The sequence below is a fragment of the Myxine glutinosa genome, chromosome 5, assembly GCF_964187855.1.
Source record: "Myxine glutinosa chromosome 5, kmMyxGlut1.1, whole genome shotgun sequence".
In the NCBI taxonomy this organism is placed as follows: domain Eukaryota; kingdom Metazoa; phylum Chordata; class Myxini; order Myxiniformes; family Myxinidae; genus Myxine; species Myxine glutinosa.
The window spans coordinates 111184512-111202691 of NC_136265.1; the positions used below are offsets into that span (position 1 = coordinate 111184512).

The 18180-nt window shown below is 41.2% G+C and overlaps 1 protein-coding gene across 1 annotated transcript in view; it reads left to right on the forward strand.

Moving 5' to 3' along the window:
- Positions 1-18180, forward strand: part of LOC137427254 (uncharacterized) — a 143245-nt gene that overhangs the window by 72611 nt on the left and 52454 nt on the right. Inside the window, exons 5-6 of the mRNA XM_068116612.2 lie at positions 6057-6251; positions 6512-6631. Coding sequence (XP_067972713.2) covers positions 6057-6251; positions 6512-6631 — 315 coding nt within the window. The remainder of the gene's footprint in view (positions 1-6056; positions 6252-6511; positions 6632-18180) is intronic.

Here is an 18180-nt window from a genome sequence, read left to right on the forward strand (position 1 = left end):
ATCAATGATATTTTCTACACCCATTACCATCTCCCATCTTTATCAATGATATATTCTACACCCATTAACATCTCCCATCGTTATCAATGATATTTTCTACACCCATTACCATCTCACATCGTTATCAATGATATTTTCTACACCCATTACCATCTCCCATCTTTATCAATGATATTTTCTACACCCATTACCATCTCACATCGTTATCAATGATATTTTCTACACCCATTACCATCTCCCATCTTTATCAATAATATTTTCTACACCCATTACCATCTCCCATCGTTATCAATGATATTTTCTACACCCATTACCATCTCCCATCTTTATCAATGATATTTTCTACACCCATTACCATCTCACATCGTTATCAATGATATTTTCTACACCCATTACCATCTCTCATCTTTATCAATAATATTTTCTACACCCATTACCATCTCACATCGTTATCAATGATATTTTCTACACCCATTACCATCTCCCATCGTTATCAATAATATTTTCTACACCCATTAACATCTCCCATCGTTATCAATAATGTTTTCTACACCCATTACCATCTCCCATCGTTATCAATGATATTTTCTGCACCCATTACCATCTCCCATCGTTATCAATAATATTTTCTACACCCATTACCATCTCCCATCGTTATCAATGATATTTTATACACCCATTACCATCTCCCATCGTTATCAATGATATTTTCTACACCCATTACCATCTCCCATCGTTATCAATAATATTTTCTACACCCATTACCATCTCCCATCGTTATCAATAATATTTTCTACACCCATTAACATCTCCCATCTTTATCAATGATATTTTCTACACCCATTACCATCTCACATCGTTATCAATGATATTTTCTACACCCATTACCATCTCCCATCTTTATCAATGATATTTTCTACACCCATTAACATCTCCCATCGTTATCAATGATATTTTCTACACCCATTACCATCTCACATCGTTATCAATGATATTTTCTACACCCATTACCATCTCCCATCTTTATCAATGATATTTTCTACACCCATTACCATCTCACATCGTTATCAATGATATTTTCTACACCCATTACCATCTCACATCGTTATCAATAATATTTTCTACACCCATTACCATCTCCCATCGTTATCAATGATATTTTCGACACCCATTAACATCTCCTATCTTTATCAATGATATTTTCTGCACCTATTACCATCTCCCATCGTTATCAATAATATTTTCTACACCCATTACCATCTCCCATCTTTATCAATGATATTTTCTACACCCATTAACATCTCCTATCTTTATCAATGATATTTTCTACACCCATTACCATCTCCCATCGTTATCAATAATATTTTCTACACCCATTACCATCTCCCATCGTTATCAATGATATTTTCTACACCCATTACCATCTCCCATCGTTATCAATGATATTTTCTACACCCATTACCATCTCACATCGTTATCAATGATATTTTCTACACCCATTACCATCTCCCATCGTTATCAATGATATTTTCTACACACATTACCATCTCACATCGTTATCAATGATATTTTCTACACCCATTACCATCTCCCATCGTTATCAATAATATTTTCTACACCCATTACCATCTCCCATCGTTATCAATAATATTTTCTACACCCATTAACATCTCCCATCGTTATCAATGATATATTTTCTACACCCATTACCATCTCCCATCGTTATCAATAATATTTTCTACACCCATTACCATCTCCCATCTTTATCAATGATATTTTCTACACCCATTAACATCTCCCATCGTTATCAATGATATATTTTCTACACCCATTACCATCTCCCATCGTTATCAATAATATTTTCTACACCCATTACCATCTCCCATCGTTATCAATAATGTTTTCTACACCCATTACCATCTCCCATCTTTATCAATGATATATTTTCTACACCCATTACCATCTCCCATCGTTATCAATGATATATTTTCTACACCCATTACCATCTCCCATCGTTATCAATGATATATTTTCTACACCCATTACCATCTCCCATCGTTATCAATGATATATTTTCTACACCCATTAACATCTCCCATCGTTATCAATGATATATTTTCTACACCCATTACCATCTCCCATCGTTATCAATAATATTTTCTACACCCATTACCATCTCCCATCTTTATCAATAATATTTTCTACACCCATTACCATCTCCCATCTTTATCAATGATATTTTCTACACCCATTACCATCTCCCATCGTTATCAATGATATATTTTCTACACCCATTACCATCTCCCATCGTTATCAATGATATATTTTCTACACCCATTAACATCTCCCATCGTTATCAATGATATATTTTCTACACCCATTACCATCTCCCATCGTTATCAATAATATTTTCTACACCCATTACCATCTCCCATCTTTATCAATGATATTTTCTACACCCATTAACATCTCCCATCGTTATCAATGATATTTTCTACACCCATTACCATCTCCCATCTTTATCAATGATATTTTCTACACCCATTAACATCTCCCATCGTTATCAATAATATTTTCTACACCCATTACCATCTCCCATCTTTATCAATGATATTTTCTACACCCATTAACATCTCCCATCGTTATCAATAATATTTTCTACACCCATTACCATCTCCCATCTTTATCAATGATATTTTCTACACCCATTAACATCTTCCATCGTTATCAATGATATTTTCTACACCCATTACCATCTCCCATCTTTATCAATGATATTTTCTACACCCATTAACATCTCCCATCGTTATCAATGATATTTTCTACACCCATTACCATCTCCCATCGTTATCAATGATATTTTCTACACCCATTACCATCTCCCATCGTTATCAATGATATTTTCTACACCCATTAACATCTCCCATCGTTATCAATGATATTTTCTACACCCGTTACCATCTCCCATCTTTATCAATGATATTTTCTACACCCATTACCATCTCACATCGTTATCAATGATATTTTCTACACCCATTACCATCTCCCATCGTTATCAATGATATTTTCTACACCCATTACCATCTCCCATCGTTATCAATGATATTTTCTACACCCATTAACATCTCCCATCGTTATCAATAATATTTTCTTCACCCATTACCATCTCCCATCTTTATCAATGATATTTTCTACACCCATTACCATCTCCCATCGTTATCAATGATATTTTCTACACCCATTACCATCTCCAATCGTTATCAATGATATTTTCTACACCCATTACCATCTCCCATCGTTATCAATGATATTTTCTACACCCATTACCATCTCCCATCGTTATCAATGATATTTTCTACACCCATTACCATCTCCCATCGTTATCAATAATGTTTTCTACACCCATTACCATCTCCCATCGTTATCAATGATATTTTCTACACCCATTACCATCTCCCATCGTTATCAATGATATTTTCTACACCCATTACCATCTCCCATCTTTATCAATGATATTTTCTACACCCATTACCATCTCCCATCGTTATCAATGATATTTTCTACACCCATTACCATCTCCCATCGTTATCAATGATATTTTCTACACCCATTACCATCTCCCATCGTTATCAATAATGTTTTCTACACCCATTACCATCTCCCATCGTTATCAATGATATTTTCTACACCTATTAACATCTCCCATCGTTATCAATAATGTTTTCTGCACCCATTACCATCTCCCATCGTTATCAATGATATTTTCTACACCCATTACCATCTCCCATCGTTATCAATGATATTTTCTACACCCATTACCATCTCCCATCGTTATCAATGATATTTTCTACACCCATTACCATCTCCCATCGTTATCAATAATGTTTTCTACACCCATTACCATCTCCCATCGTTATCAATGATATTTTCTACACCCATTACCATCTCCCATCTTTATCAATGATATTTTCTACACCCATTACCATCTCCCATCGTTATCAATGATATTTTCTACACCCATTACCATCTCCCATCTTTATCAATGATATTTTCTACACCCATTACCATCTCCCATCGTTATCAATGATATTTTCTACACCCATTACCATCTCCCATCGTTATCAATGATATTTTCTACACCCATTACCATCTCCCATCGTTATCAATAATGTTTTCTACACCCATTACCATCTCCCATCGTTATCAATGATATTTTCTACACCCATTAACATCTCCCATCGTTATCAATAATGTTTTCTACACCCACTACCATCTCCCATCGTTATCAATGATATTTTCTACACCCATTACCATCTCCCATCGTTATCAATAATATTTTCTACACCCATTACCATCTCCCATCGTTATCAATGATATTTTCTACACCCATTACCATCTCCCATCGTTATCAATGATGTTTTCTACACCCATTACCATCTCCCATCGTTATCAATAATGTTTTCTACACCCATTACCATCTCCCATCGTTATCAATGATATTTTCTACACCCATTACCATCTCCCATCTTTATCAATGATATTTTCTACACCCATTACCATCTCCCATCGTTATCAATGATATTTTCTACACCCATTACCATCTCCCATCGTTATCAATGATATTTTCTACACCCATTACCATCTCCCATCGTTATCAATGATATTTTCTACACCCATTACCATCTCCCATCTTTATCAATGATATTTTCTACACCCATTACCATCTCCCATCGTTATCAATGATATTTTCTACACCCATTACCATCTCCCATCGTTATCAATGATATTTTCTACACCCATTACCATCTCCCATCGTTATCAATAATGTTTTCTACACCCATTACCATCTCCCATCGTTATCAATGATATTTTCTACACCCATTACCATCTCCCATCGTTATCAATAATATTTTCTACACCCATTACCATCTCCCATCGTTATCAATGATATTTTCTACACCCATTACCATCTCCCATCGTTATCAATGATATTTTCTACACCCATTACCATCTCCCATCGTTATCAATAATGTTTTCTACACCCATTACCATCTCCCATCGTTATCAATGATATTTTCTGCACCCATTACCATCTCCCATCGTTATCAATAATGTTTTCTGCACCCGTTACCATCTCCCATCGTTATCAATAATGTTTTCTACACACATGAACCTCTTCCTTCCATCCCACCTGTCTTACCTGCAGGTTACTATGTTTCCCTCCATATCCTCTTTGCCCTTCGCATTCCTCCATTCCCTTGCGTGTTGCTTCCACCTGCTGTGCCACTACCCGCACTGTCATTGCATTTCCTTCACACCTGTGTCACCTCGCTCTTCCACGAGCCTCGGAATTGTACACAAAAAGTGGTCATTGGTGAAAAGCATGAATTTGTTAACAATAAAAGTTTACTGGATGGTTTTGTGACGCAGTGGGTCTGAAGAGCACCAGGAGTTGGGATGGAAGTTTTTGAATGAAACATCCCAAACGAACAATTAAAGATCCATCTTTTGTAAGAGAGACGCATGAGGAGCAGATCCTGGAAAACGAGTGAGCAAGTCTCAGTAGGTGTTGGACAGCAGGGATGGATGTGATGGTTGGGATTTCGGGTGAAGCTGGTGTTGGACGCTGTCTTCCTCAGAAAGAAATCATTGTTTTGAATTTTGTCGGGATCACCTTGAGCTTGAGTGGTCTGTCGGGTTTTCCATGTTCACAATGATGTAAGTTCCTTCATCACGACTTGCACCCAATATTCCTTCATTTATCAGGATCTGAACAATGGTCAGGATCAATCAGGATCAATATCAGGATCAATGGATAGATTGAAGCCAAATGTGATTACGTGATACATGAACAGGGACATACCTTGGTGGAGGCATTTAAAGGAGGTATCGGTGTCTGAGGCACAGGTATGATCGATGCTTCAGTGAAGGACGAGACGGTAACTTGAGCGAATCAGCACCAGAAAGGTGCAGCTGCACCATGGGAGAGACATGTACATAGCGTAATGGTTTAACAGATGATGTAATTTCCTCAAATGTACTTTAACTGTGTCCAGGAGGAGAACGAGAAGAAGGGGCACGAGGAAGAGCAGAAGAGGCACGAAGTGACACAAAAGTTTGAAGAAGCTTTGGAGGAGGTGAGACGGGAAGTTGGAGAGAATGAGGCTCGTGGATCTCAACTGCGGAAGGAGAATGAAGAGTTGGCGGCTCAGCTCCGTGATGTGGTGGAACAAACGAGACAGCGAGAAGAGGTGAGATAACGAGAGGGAGAGGGGGGAAGAGGAATCCTCAAATAGAAACAATAGCAGCCCAGGTAAAAGAGCTCACGTGTCCCAAAGATAAGGTTAAGATGGCAGGTGCATGTACTTTGGTGTTCTCCAATAAAAAGCACCTCCATTTACGCCATTTTGATTTGTAGACCTCGGCCTGAACGGAAGTCCACACATAATCACATGACCCATGGCCCCTTGTCTGAGACTGTCGTGTCTAACTCGGGTCGGTGTACGTGCAGCAAGTGGCCAAGATGATCAGGTTTCGTGAGCTGCACCAGCAGCTGGCTGAGGTGAAACTGCAGGAGGAGCAGGCCTTAAGGTGTAATGAAAAGGAGAAATATGAACAAGACAAGGAGTTTGTAAGTTGAACTTCACTCAACAACAAACATGCATGACACACCTTTTATTGATACACAAACTCAACAACAAACATGCATGACACACCCTTTATTGATATACAAACTCAACAACAAACATGCATGACACACCTTTTATTGATATACAAACTCAACAACAAACATGCATGACACACCTTTTATTGATACACAAACTCAACAAACATGCATGACACACCTTTTATTGATATACAAACTCAACAACAAACATGCATGACACACCCTTTATTGATACACAACCTCAACAACCAACATGCATGACACACCTTTTATTGTTACACAAACTCAACAACAAACATGCATGACACACCTTTTATTGATACACAACCTCAACAACCAACATGCATGACACACCTTTTATTGTTACACAAACTCAACAACAAACATGCATGACACCTTTTATTGATACACAACCTCAACAACCAACGTGCATGACACACCTTTTATTGTTACACAAACTCAACAACAAACATGCATGGCACACCTTTTATTGTTACACAACCTCAACAACCAACATGCATGACACACCTTTTATTGTTACACAAACTCAACAACAAACATGCATGACACCTTTTATTGATACACAACCTCAACAACCAACATGCATGACACCTTTTATTGTTACACAAACTCAACAACAAACATGGATGACACCTTTTATTGTTACACAAACTCAAAGATTCTCATAAAATTAATGAAAAATAGAAGGAACTTGCCTCACCTGAGTAGTAGGAAAATGGGAGTTCTGGAACACCTACCAAGCAGAGCGCAGATCCCCGTATCCCCCCTGGCGATTTTTTCAAAATTTACCATTTTGGTGCAGTCGCTAAAAACAGGAAGTGACTCACCACAAACCGGAAGTGATTCGCTAAACCGCGAATTATTTAAGTTTCAGATTTCAGATTTCAGATTTTCAAAAAAATTGATTTCCTATAATTTCCCAAAATTTCCAAAATGTCTAAAATTTCCGATTTCCCGATAATCGAATTTTTACATGTGACAAGTGGGATAAAGGGTTCACATAACTAACATATGGTGCAAAGAGCAGACTACCATTTCCTAAAAATAAAATTTCAGAATTATAACAATTAATAAAATATAAAAATTGAAATTTTGATTTAAAACATGAGAATTATAAAATGAATGACTTCAATGAAAAGGTAAATATTATTAGAATTAGGGAATTTAATGTTCTTTGTGAAAAATTAAATAAACCAAAAGATTTAATTTTGTTCTTGTGCCGAAACAGTATACGATATTGAGGTAAATAGTATAAATGTTGAAGAAACATTTCAAACATATTATGACTAGCGATACAGTTTTGCATAATTCGCGTTTGGGATTTTTAATCCAGGAATATAAACGAACCGCCCGTTTAATGAAATTGCTAAACCTAGACTATTCTATTGCGCTCAGGTGGAAATAAAGAGGAGGAAGCACAAATTTTTTACATATGACGCAAGATAGATAAAAAGTCTACACGGGGGCAACATGAACATGTGGTACAAAGGATAGATACCCGTGTCCATTTTGTTTCCTAAAAACATTCGGGAAAAATTAATATTTTTTATGTTGGTATATTTAAAATGGATGAACCCATGAGCAAAACACTTCAATATATATTTAACTCACTTAAACGTTTGCTTGAGGCAATTCTAATATGTATACACAATGCAAAGAGGGATAACACAGAGAATGGATGATTAAACACCAAATATTATCAAACATATATATACACAAAGAATTAAGTTAAGCACCCCTACACAACGAATTAAGGTAAGCACCCCCTAATATATATTCTTTGTGTATATGTATACATTGGCATATATTCTAAGGTATGTGAGATCAAATAATGATTGGTATGACATTAGCAATTATCCATTGATGAAATGCAGATGAGTGCACTCATCTGTGACGCCCATCGCTCGTGCAGCACGTGTTATCATCCACGTGGTCGTGATTTTCTGTAAATGCACTATCATCACGGGTTATTGCAAGTCACGCCTGAGCTCGTGTGGGGGTTACATGGTCATTTTCTCGTAATGGTGGCTCGTAGACGGTTGTCGGACGGAGAACGATGGCGGATAATAGGCATGATCGAGTCCGGAATGTCCAGAAAAGCTGTAGCTCGAACGTTTGGTTACCACCATTCGGTGATCAGTCGGTTGGTGCAGAAACACCAGGAAACGGATGCGGTGAAGGACCGCCCAAGGTCTGGAAGACCTCGCGTGACAACAGTCCGCCAAGATAGAGCGCTTTTGAGACTGGTGCGACGATATCCCTTCGCCTCGAGCCATTTCCTGAAGGACAACTGGCTGCCCAACAGAAGGCTATGTCACCGTACCGTGAGGAACCGCCTGAAATCGGCCGGTTTAAGGTCAAGACGAGTGATCAAGCGTCCAAGGCTACTCGAACGACATCAGAGGGAGCGTTTGGCATGGTGCCTAGCGCGACGTGGATGGAACATCCGGTCTTGGAGGCGAGTTCATTGGTCGGATGAAAGCCGGTTCGTGCTGTACGTGACAGATGGGCGTGTTCGGGTGTGGCGCCACAAAAACACCGCGTATGCACCTAAAAACATTCAACCAACGGTACCCTTTGGTGGTGGCTCGATTATGGTCTGGGGATGCTTCTCCCATGACTGTAAGTTGGACCTGATAACTGTGCGAGGTAACCTCAACGGAGAGCGATATGCCGAGGAAATCCTGAATACCACCGTAATCCCGCACTTCGATGACCACACCCTCGCCAGCAGACCCATCTTCATGGATGACAACGCCAGGCCTCACCGTGCGAGACGCGTCCGAGCCTTGCTGGAGCAAGGTGCTGTGACAACCATCCCCTGGCCTGCGTACAGTCCTGACCTGAACCCCCTCGAGCACGTTTGGGACATGTTGGGACGACAAATTGCGAAGATGGTCCCTCCAATAGCCAATCTGGATGAATTGGAACGTGCATTACATCGGGAATGGAACAACCTGCCACAGCAACGCATACGACGGCTTACAGGGTCTATGAGACGTAGGGTTGAGTCAGTGATCCGATCACGTGGGTCCTACACACGTTATTGACGCAAAGATCGCTAGAGGTCTTCTCAGAACAATGACTGTACGTTAGAAAACATAAACGTCATCCACACTGTCCGTGATGGACCTATAGCTCCATACTTAAATTGAGGTGCAAATATGCCTAAAATTCCCAAAAACTTGCACCTTAAATTATTCAGAATAAAATATTGATAACGGCATGATTGTTATGTTTTTATGTGACCATAATATCACTTCTCCAGAAAATATAGCAATATCATGGGTATATTACACTGTTTTGACGACAACAAACTTGTAATGTGCGAGGTTGTAAAAAAACGGGGGGGGGGTGCTTAACTTAATTCTTTGTGTATATATAAAATGAATGATTTTTTTTACCAGTTTGGGAAAATAAGATAAAATTTAATAATCATGGGAATGTCCCAAATTCGTTAAGGTGTTTAATAGTTGGTTCAAGTTAGAGTCCCTGTATATAGAGAGTTGTGTCAACTCAAATTTGGACGCCATTTTGTGTCTAAGTGTGTCGGATTAGATATACACGTACATTCGCGATATGGGGTGATATATTCTAAACCTGCTAAAAAAAAATTACTACACATATTTTGTCTTATTATTACATACAGGTGATATTTGTTTTGTCAAAAACTCAGCTATTGCCGTGAAAAAGAGCTGTGTGGTGATATTAAAAGTGGTATGGCAATGCATATTACAAGCCAACACTGCATATAAGAGCTAACATTATAAGTAAGACAAACCAATGCTGTCGTTCTCTGAATTTTAATAACTTTTAGAAAGGAGTGTGGGCATATCCAATATTTTTTAAAGGGTGCCGAGAGTAATTCCGGTGTAGGACTTCCAGCCGACATATCGTCTAACACACTTAAAACAAATTCTGTACGTGGTATTGCCATATTTCTATAGTGTACAACTTTAGTTTTATCGACATTTATATTCAATTTCCATTGTAATGATTTAACAAGCTGCAAGGCAGCTTCTATCTCTGACATAAGGAAAACGTCATCGGCATCTAGTAAGATTGAAACGTTCATTTATTACTACACCCTTGCCCAGAACTCTGATGGATATTGCCTGATCGATTAATATGTTTCATAGCTGGCGACTTAATTAACACTTAATTTTCGACTGCGCCAAGCCGTAATTAAACAGAGAAAAAACTTTAAAAAATACCTGCAGTGTGCACGGTTCGTCGAGTCGAACAGATATGGAAAAGCACAGATACGACGTCATATTCACCATAACTTGTTTAATTTCACCAGGAACACGATGAGGCCAACACAGTAAACATTCAGTACAAAACTTGGTTCATACATTCAGTACAGAACATGATTCATACATTCAGACCGTAAGAAAACTCTGCCCGTAATACAACACTCTGACCAGACCAACACTTCATCCCACTACGTTCACTCCTCACAAGTGAAACTCATCACTACTCCGTTCACTCCTCACAAGTGAGACTCATCACTACTCCGTTCACTCCTCACAAGTGAGACTCATCACTACTCCGTTCACTCCTCACAAGTGAAACTCATCACTACTCCGACAAGTGAAACTCATCACTACTCCGTTCTGACTTTATCACTTGGAAATCTATACATCTTGTATTTCCCAGATTGGTTTGAACAACCAAAAGCAGAACAACCAGTCATTTTGTTTGGCAATAAACAACATTCCCGTACCAAGCTGACGTTCACGCACGGTGAAGTTAGACACAAAATGGCGCCACGAAATCACGTGACCAGAAATCTCGGGTCAGCGCATGGCGCAACTCTCTTTATACAGGGACTCTAGTTCAAGTGGATTTGGGAAAACCTGTTTGCTTTTAAAGATGCTCCTTACTCCAAAAATTTTAGATTATGAAAATTTAATAATTTTCACAAAGTCAAGTTTTCAACCAGAGTATCAACTACTATCACAAGGTTTTAATGCCGGGCTTCAAAAAGAAAATATAATCAGAGTATTTAAGCTTCAACACCAACTAAATAAGTACAACATTGAAGATATAATACAACTATTTTGTGAAACTCTACAAAAATGTAAAAAATAAATCAAAATCCACATCTATACCTCTAACTTGTATTCTCAGCGATAATACGGATGATATACCCTTACCCCAATATTTAGATGAAACAAAAAAGAATCTCGTTATCTTTGACGATTGTGTTAATGAGAGAAACCAAACGGTTATGGACAGCTACTATACAAGGGGGAGGCATTCTTCTTGTAATTGCATTTATCTCAGCCAGTCATACTTTCAACTTCCTCACCGCTCAATAAGAAACAATGCTAATACTTTTATTTTATTCAAACTAAATGCAATAGATATAAATAATTTTTGGAGAGATAATTGTTCGACATTATGTAGTAAAAAGGAATTTGAGGGGTATATGAAACATACGACTGAAAAATATTAATATATCGTTGTTAAAGGAGATGATGTAATAACCAATAATTTTCTCGGTTAAATAAAATGAATGCTGAAGAACGAGCAAGAAAATTTAAGGACTATAATAAATTAATTTCAAAAGATGTTAAACAATAGGAAGAGATAAAGAAGAAGCGGAGACAGAAACTATCGGGTGAAGAAATATTTGAAAGAAAACAAGAGAAGTTTTTTAAACCTATTTTAAAATCTTCCAAACAAAAAGCAGTTTCATTTCAAAGTCCTACGCTGGAATATACCCCCAAAAAACTTCAAGCGTTAACGGATTTTAGTCAAAGGACAGAGCAAGAGCTTAAACGTATAGAAGCATCAAAAGCTGGTGATGAAGGATTATTCCAACACTTTGAGGAGATAAATCAACCTCCTGGTTATGTTGTAGAAGCCATTCAAAACAATGAATATAAAATGGACACAAAAACCACAGCGGGCCTCATTCCAACAGACAAACCAGGACTGTTTCATCTTGTGGAAGAAAAGATATTGATATTCAATGATGAATTGATGTTTTTGAGTTTTACTCACCCGATTGTTAAATTAACCCCAAGATTAATGTTTCTTCTCACAAACACCGGGCTCAATGGTTCAAAAGATTTTGTTAAACCGCTTGATATAGAAAACGATGAAGATGGAGAGTATATTGAGTTGCTAAGGAGTAAGTCACATTTGCTCTACGGCTAGGATACGGCGGCCGTACCCCCCATAAATTGACAGAAACGTGCGGCGGCCGCAGAGTTTCTGAGGTGGCCTCAGGGTGGCCCTAGGGCGTATGGCTATATGTTACAGGCCGTAGGGGTCGCCATGGAATGATAGCGCGGAGTTATAACTTTTTTCATTTCTAGGGTGGCCGTAGCAATTCGACAAGCCGTAGCCATGACAACTGTAAGTGCTGTTGTACATATGAAAAAGAACTGGTATATATACCCACTCGTTACCGTCCGTCTGGCCGCACGTTCGCCCTAGGGCTCCCCTGCGGTCACCTTGCGGGCACCTTGAGGCTACCTTGCGTCTGCCTTGAAAATTCTATGGCCGCCGCAGGGACGCCCTAAGGTCACCGTGCGACATCAAATCAAAGATCGTACGGCACCCCCACGTTTTCGGTCTCCACAATTTATACATACCCCGTGCGGCTACCCGAAAAATAAAAACATATGTGACTGCTACATTGTGTGACCGTGGAAATACTGCGGCCGCCCTAGAATTGCTAGTGGCCGTAGATTTTTTAGACCCTACGGCCGCCGAGCCAAATGTGACTGAAGCATAAACACTTGATTATGGGGATTATATTGAAAGTAAAAGTAAAAAGAATGAGAAGGAAAATCATATTTAAAATCCTTTAGATAGACTTGGACTGAGTTCAGGCTCCAGCGTTAGTTTTCTTCCAAATGACTCATCACAATTAGTTAATAGACTATTACTGTTGTTGGGTAGTAAGGATGCGGGAAACAACAATTGTTTCAATGAAACATCAGCCATTCTAGATCAGTTGATGAATATGAAAATAATTAATAAATGTCAATGCAAAGATATTTTACATCATGTTAAATAAAATGAGAGAGAGACACTTCATTTCAATTTTAGAAAGAGTGATTCTACAAAATCATTCCAATACCCACTACAACTTGATCCCACAAAATAATATGAAGCTGCGTTATTGTCCATGGAAACCGATAATACCTTGTTTAATATCACAGAAAAAAATAACAAGTTTAGTTATAATCCGGGGAGTGGATATAAAACTATAGAAGTTACACCCGGAGCTTCTTTTTTTTTTTTTTTGGTATACAGAATCGAGGCTCGTGAAAGAGCTAACATTTATCACACAAACAAATCAAACAGAAAAACAAACAAAGTATATAAAAGGGGAGCGGTAGACAAGATGAGGAGAGAAGGGGAAGCACATAAACACAACATTTGAGAGCAGCGACATCGGGAGATGTGTGGGAGGGAGAGGACTTGGGGGGGCGGCGTGGGAAGGGGGGGGGGGTGGGAGAAGTATACACACACGGACACCAAGGAATTCCAGGAAAGAAGTTGGTGTTTCAAAAAAGTGGATTTGGGTTGAAATTAGCAGGGGTAGAAAAGATCAAGATTTTGGATGGGGGAAGATAAGAGATGGTGGTGAACAGCTGTTTTAAAGACCTGGAGAGAGGAGTGGGATTGAAGAGAGTGAGGGAGTTTGTTCCAGAGGCAGGAGAAAAGAGGAATGAAAGAGCGAAGGTGAGCAGAGAGTCTTGACTTTGGCAGTTTAACCATAAGAGGGTTGCAGGCATATCTTGTACGACCGAAAGGAATATTGGGGGGACAGAGCACAGAGAGAGCTGGAGGAGCAAGGCCAGAGAGGAGTCGGTAGAAGACAGAAAGACCACCAACCTGCCTGCGGTGAGTAAGTGAAAGGCCCTCGGAAGTAGCTTCATCACGGGAGATTCCAATGATTCTGAAAGCTTTGGTTTCGAAAGCTTGAAGACGAGTTAGGTGTAAGGCAGGAGCACCAGCCCAGAGGGGAGAGCAGTATTCCATTGAGCTGCGGATGAAAGCCTTGTATGTGGTGAGGAGCTCAGGTGTGCCAAGGAAGGACTTCGCACGATGGAGGATGCCCAGTCGGCGACTGGCTTTGGAGGCCAGCTTGGAAATCTGGTTTTCCCAGGAAAGATCATGGCAGATATTGAGACCCAAAACCTTGAGTGACAGAACTTCTTGGAGAGGATTATTCAGAAAGTGGATGGGAGGGTTGTCCAGTCGGTCTTTTCGGAGAGACATCGTAAGAGTGTGAGATTTGTCAGGATTGAAAGACATGTTCCACTTGTTTGCCCAGTCTATGATTTTGTCCAGGTCTGCAGAGAGTGAGGAGGCTGCAGACTGCCGATCTGAGGGATGAGGAATGGAGCGGTAGAGAGTGGAGTCATTATAGCAAAGAGATAGAGAGGATTTTCAAGAGAGTCGGAGAGATCATTGATGAAGACCAGAAAAAGCACAGGGCCCAGAACACTGCCTTGGGGAACTCCAGCCTTAACAGGAGGAGGACATGAGAGAAACCCATTCAGGGCCACACGTTGACTACGACTAGAGAGGAAGTCCACCAGCCATGCGTGGAGATTTCCACGGATACCAAAGGAGGAGAGTTTGGTGAGCAGAGCGGGGTGCCAGACCATATCGAAGGCACGTGATATGTCAAGGGAGACAGCTCTAATTTCCTGTTTGGCATTGAGGGTCTCCATCCATTGTTGAGACAGCAAAAGCAGCATGTCCAGTGTAGAGTGACCTGGTCTGGAACCAAATTGATGATCAGAGATCAAGCCATTGGAGAAGAGGAAAGATTTCATATCTGAAGCAATGACGCATTCCATGACTTTGACAGGTGGCAGATGACCTTGAGCAAAAGAGAGGGTGAAGACAACAGAGAGAGGGAGTGAAAGAGCGGAAGAACAGAATTTTAAGACCCGTGGGCTGACGCCGTCAGGTCCAGTTGCAGAATCAGAGTCGAGGGTTGACAGAAACTTTTCCACCTTGTCAGGAGGAAAGGACACAGAGTCCAGGAGCAGCTGGGTACGACTGGGTATGGTGGGTACAGAGAGGGGTGGGTTTGGGACACAAGATTTAGAGGCAAACCCAGAGTTGAGGCATTCAGCTTTTTCACGTGCGGAGTCAGCTGTGCAGCCGTTTGAGGTAAGGGAGGGGATGGAGGGGGAACAAACACCAGAAACAGATTTGACCAGACGCCACCAGGATTTGGAAGAGGAAGACAGATAAAAGAGTTCTGTCTTGAGAATGGAGAGATATTGTTTCCTGGCTCTCCTGAGGGTGGACACACACTTGTTTCGGGCGTTGTGAAAGGAAATGACATTTTCTTCCATTGGATTTGCTTTCCAGGAGACGAAGGCAAGTTGTTTCTGGGCAACAGCCTCACCACAAGATTCCGTGTACCATGGACGGGAGGAAGGGTATGACAACTGAAGACGAGATGGAATAAATCTGTGCATGAGAGAGAGCAATTTACTTTGGAAGAATTCCCAGGATGAGTTGATGTCAGAGGCGGTAGAGGTGGGAGACCAGTCCAGATGATTGATGGCTGCTTGAAGACCGTGCCAGTTGGCCTGAGTGAAATGCCAGACTCGTCGATGCTGAGGAGACTCTCTGAGAATGGTCAGAGAGATGTCCACTTTAACAAGCACATGATCAGATGAGTCGATTGGAGCAGAAGAAGAGCAGCAGACATTTGCAGATAAGTTAGTCATAACCACGTCCAGAAGAGAAGATGCTCTGTTGACTGAGATCCGGGTCGGGAAATTGACAGATTGTGTCAGTCTCAGTGAGGCGCAGAAGTCCTTTGCTGAAGAGCCATGGCTGGTGAGAGAGGTACCCACACCCAGCCAACAGGCATGGTGACAATTGAAATCATCACATATGAGGAAGAGAGAGTTGGGATGAGTCGATAGAAGTTGGTCCTTATTATCAGACAGCGAGATGTAGATGGAGTCATCACTGTTTGGTGGACGGTACAACACACATATGAACAAAAGTTTGGAGCGAAGGGGAAGCCGTAGCCAAAGGTATTCCTGGGGGTGAGGTGGGGAGAAGACAGTGCAGGGCGAGTGAGGAAGAGAGTTTTAAATAAAGATAGCAACCCCACCTCCAGGATGAGGCGCAGGTCTATCATACCGGAGGAGGGAGTAACCCGGGAGAGATACTAAGGAATCAGAGACATCATGAAGGAGGAAAGTTTCTGTTCAGCAGATCACGTCTGGTTTGTCAGAAGCAACCTGTATGGAGAGATCAGTCAAGTTTGAGCGAAGGCCCCGGATGTTTGAGATCCATACCGTTAATGAAGAGGTAGGGGGAGCATCGCATGCAGAACAGGGGGATGGAGGGGAAGGGTAAGATGTGGAAGAGAAGGAAGAGGTCGGGAGAGCTGTTGAAGGTGTGTCGGAGATTTCAGAATAGCTCAGAGAAAGGGAAGGATGGGGCGGACAAAAGGTTTGATGGTGATTGGGTGAGGCACAGTGAGGTGTTATCTGAGGGTGGGGGGGGGGGGCAGAGCAAGGAAGAAGGTTGGGGGAGATGGACGTGAGAGTTGGAAGGGGGAAGAAGTGGGGAGGACGCTTTGAGGAGGAGGGGTGAGAGGGGGGAAATGGAGAAGAAATGAGGGTGGGGAGATTTGAAGGGGAGTGCGAGGGGGGGAGTTTATGAGGGGAGGGGTTAGTGGGGAGTTTAGGAGGGAAGGGACAAGGGAGTGGATTTGAAAGGGATGGGAGATGGGGGAGATTTGGAGGGGAGGGGTGAGGGGGGAGTCTAGGAGGGGAGGCCCGGGGGGGAAGTCTTGGAAGGGAGGGGTGTGGGGGGAGTTTCGGAGGGAAAGGGCAAAGGGGGAGATTTGAAAAAGATGGGTGATGGATTTCGGATAAGTTGGATATTTGTCCCTGTTACGAGGGGGCGGGCATGCTAATTAGTTCAGGGATTATGGGTAAAATTCCCTTGTATGTCATCCCCCCTATCGCTATCCCATTGTCCCTTTTGGCACTGCACCATAGACACTTAGCTCGGCCCTTAGCTGCACACATTAATTAAATCCCCCCTTACAATGACTGACGATAAAACTGACCGGAAGAAACAAGCAGGAAGCGGCCGCGTACAACGGCGCCATGGCAGGCAAACATCGTTCAAGGCAAGCTGAGGCCACGCCCACCGCGTGATGGATGGACACCAAGGGTTTGGTGGGAGGGTCACACGACTGGTGGGAGGGGACTCGTGAATTGGTAAGAGCCCCAGATGACGTCAGAGCACGCCGGACAAGAGACTTGGAGCGGCGGACATTTTGTCACTTTGGTCCGGACTTTGGTGGTGAACGTTTGTGTGCCAACATTTTCCTTTCTCGTTCCTGGATCCATCCTGCCCGGACCTCTGTCTCGACCCTTCGTCTCGTTTTGGCTTCTGCCCTTCCCAGACCGGGACCTCCCTTCTGCCCTTGCCTTTCGCTCCGTTTGGACCCTTCTTCCTTTTGCGAACCA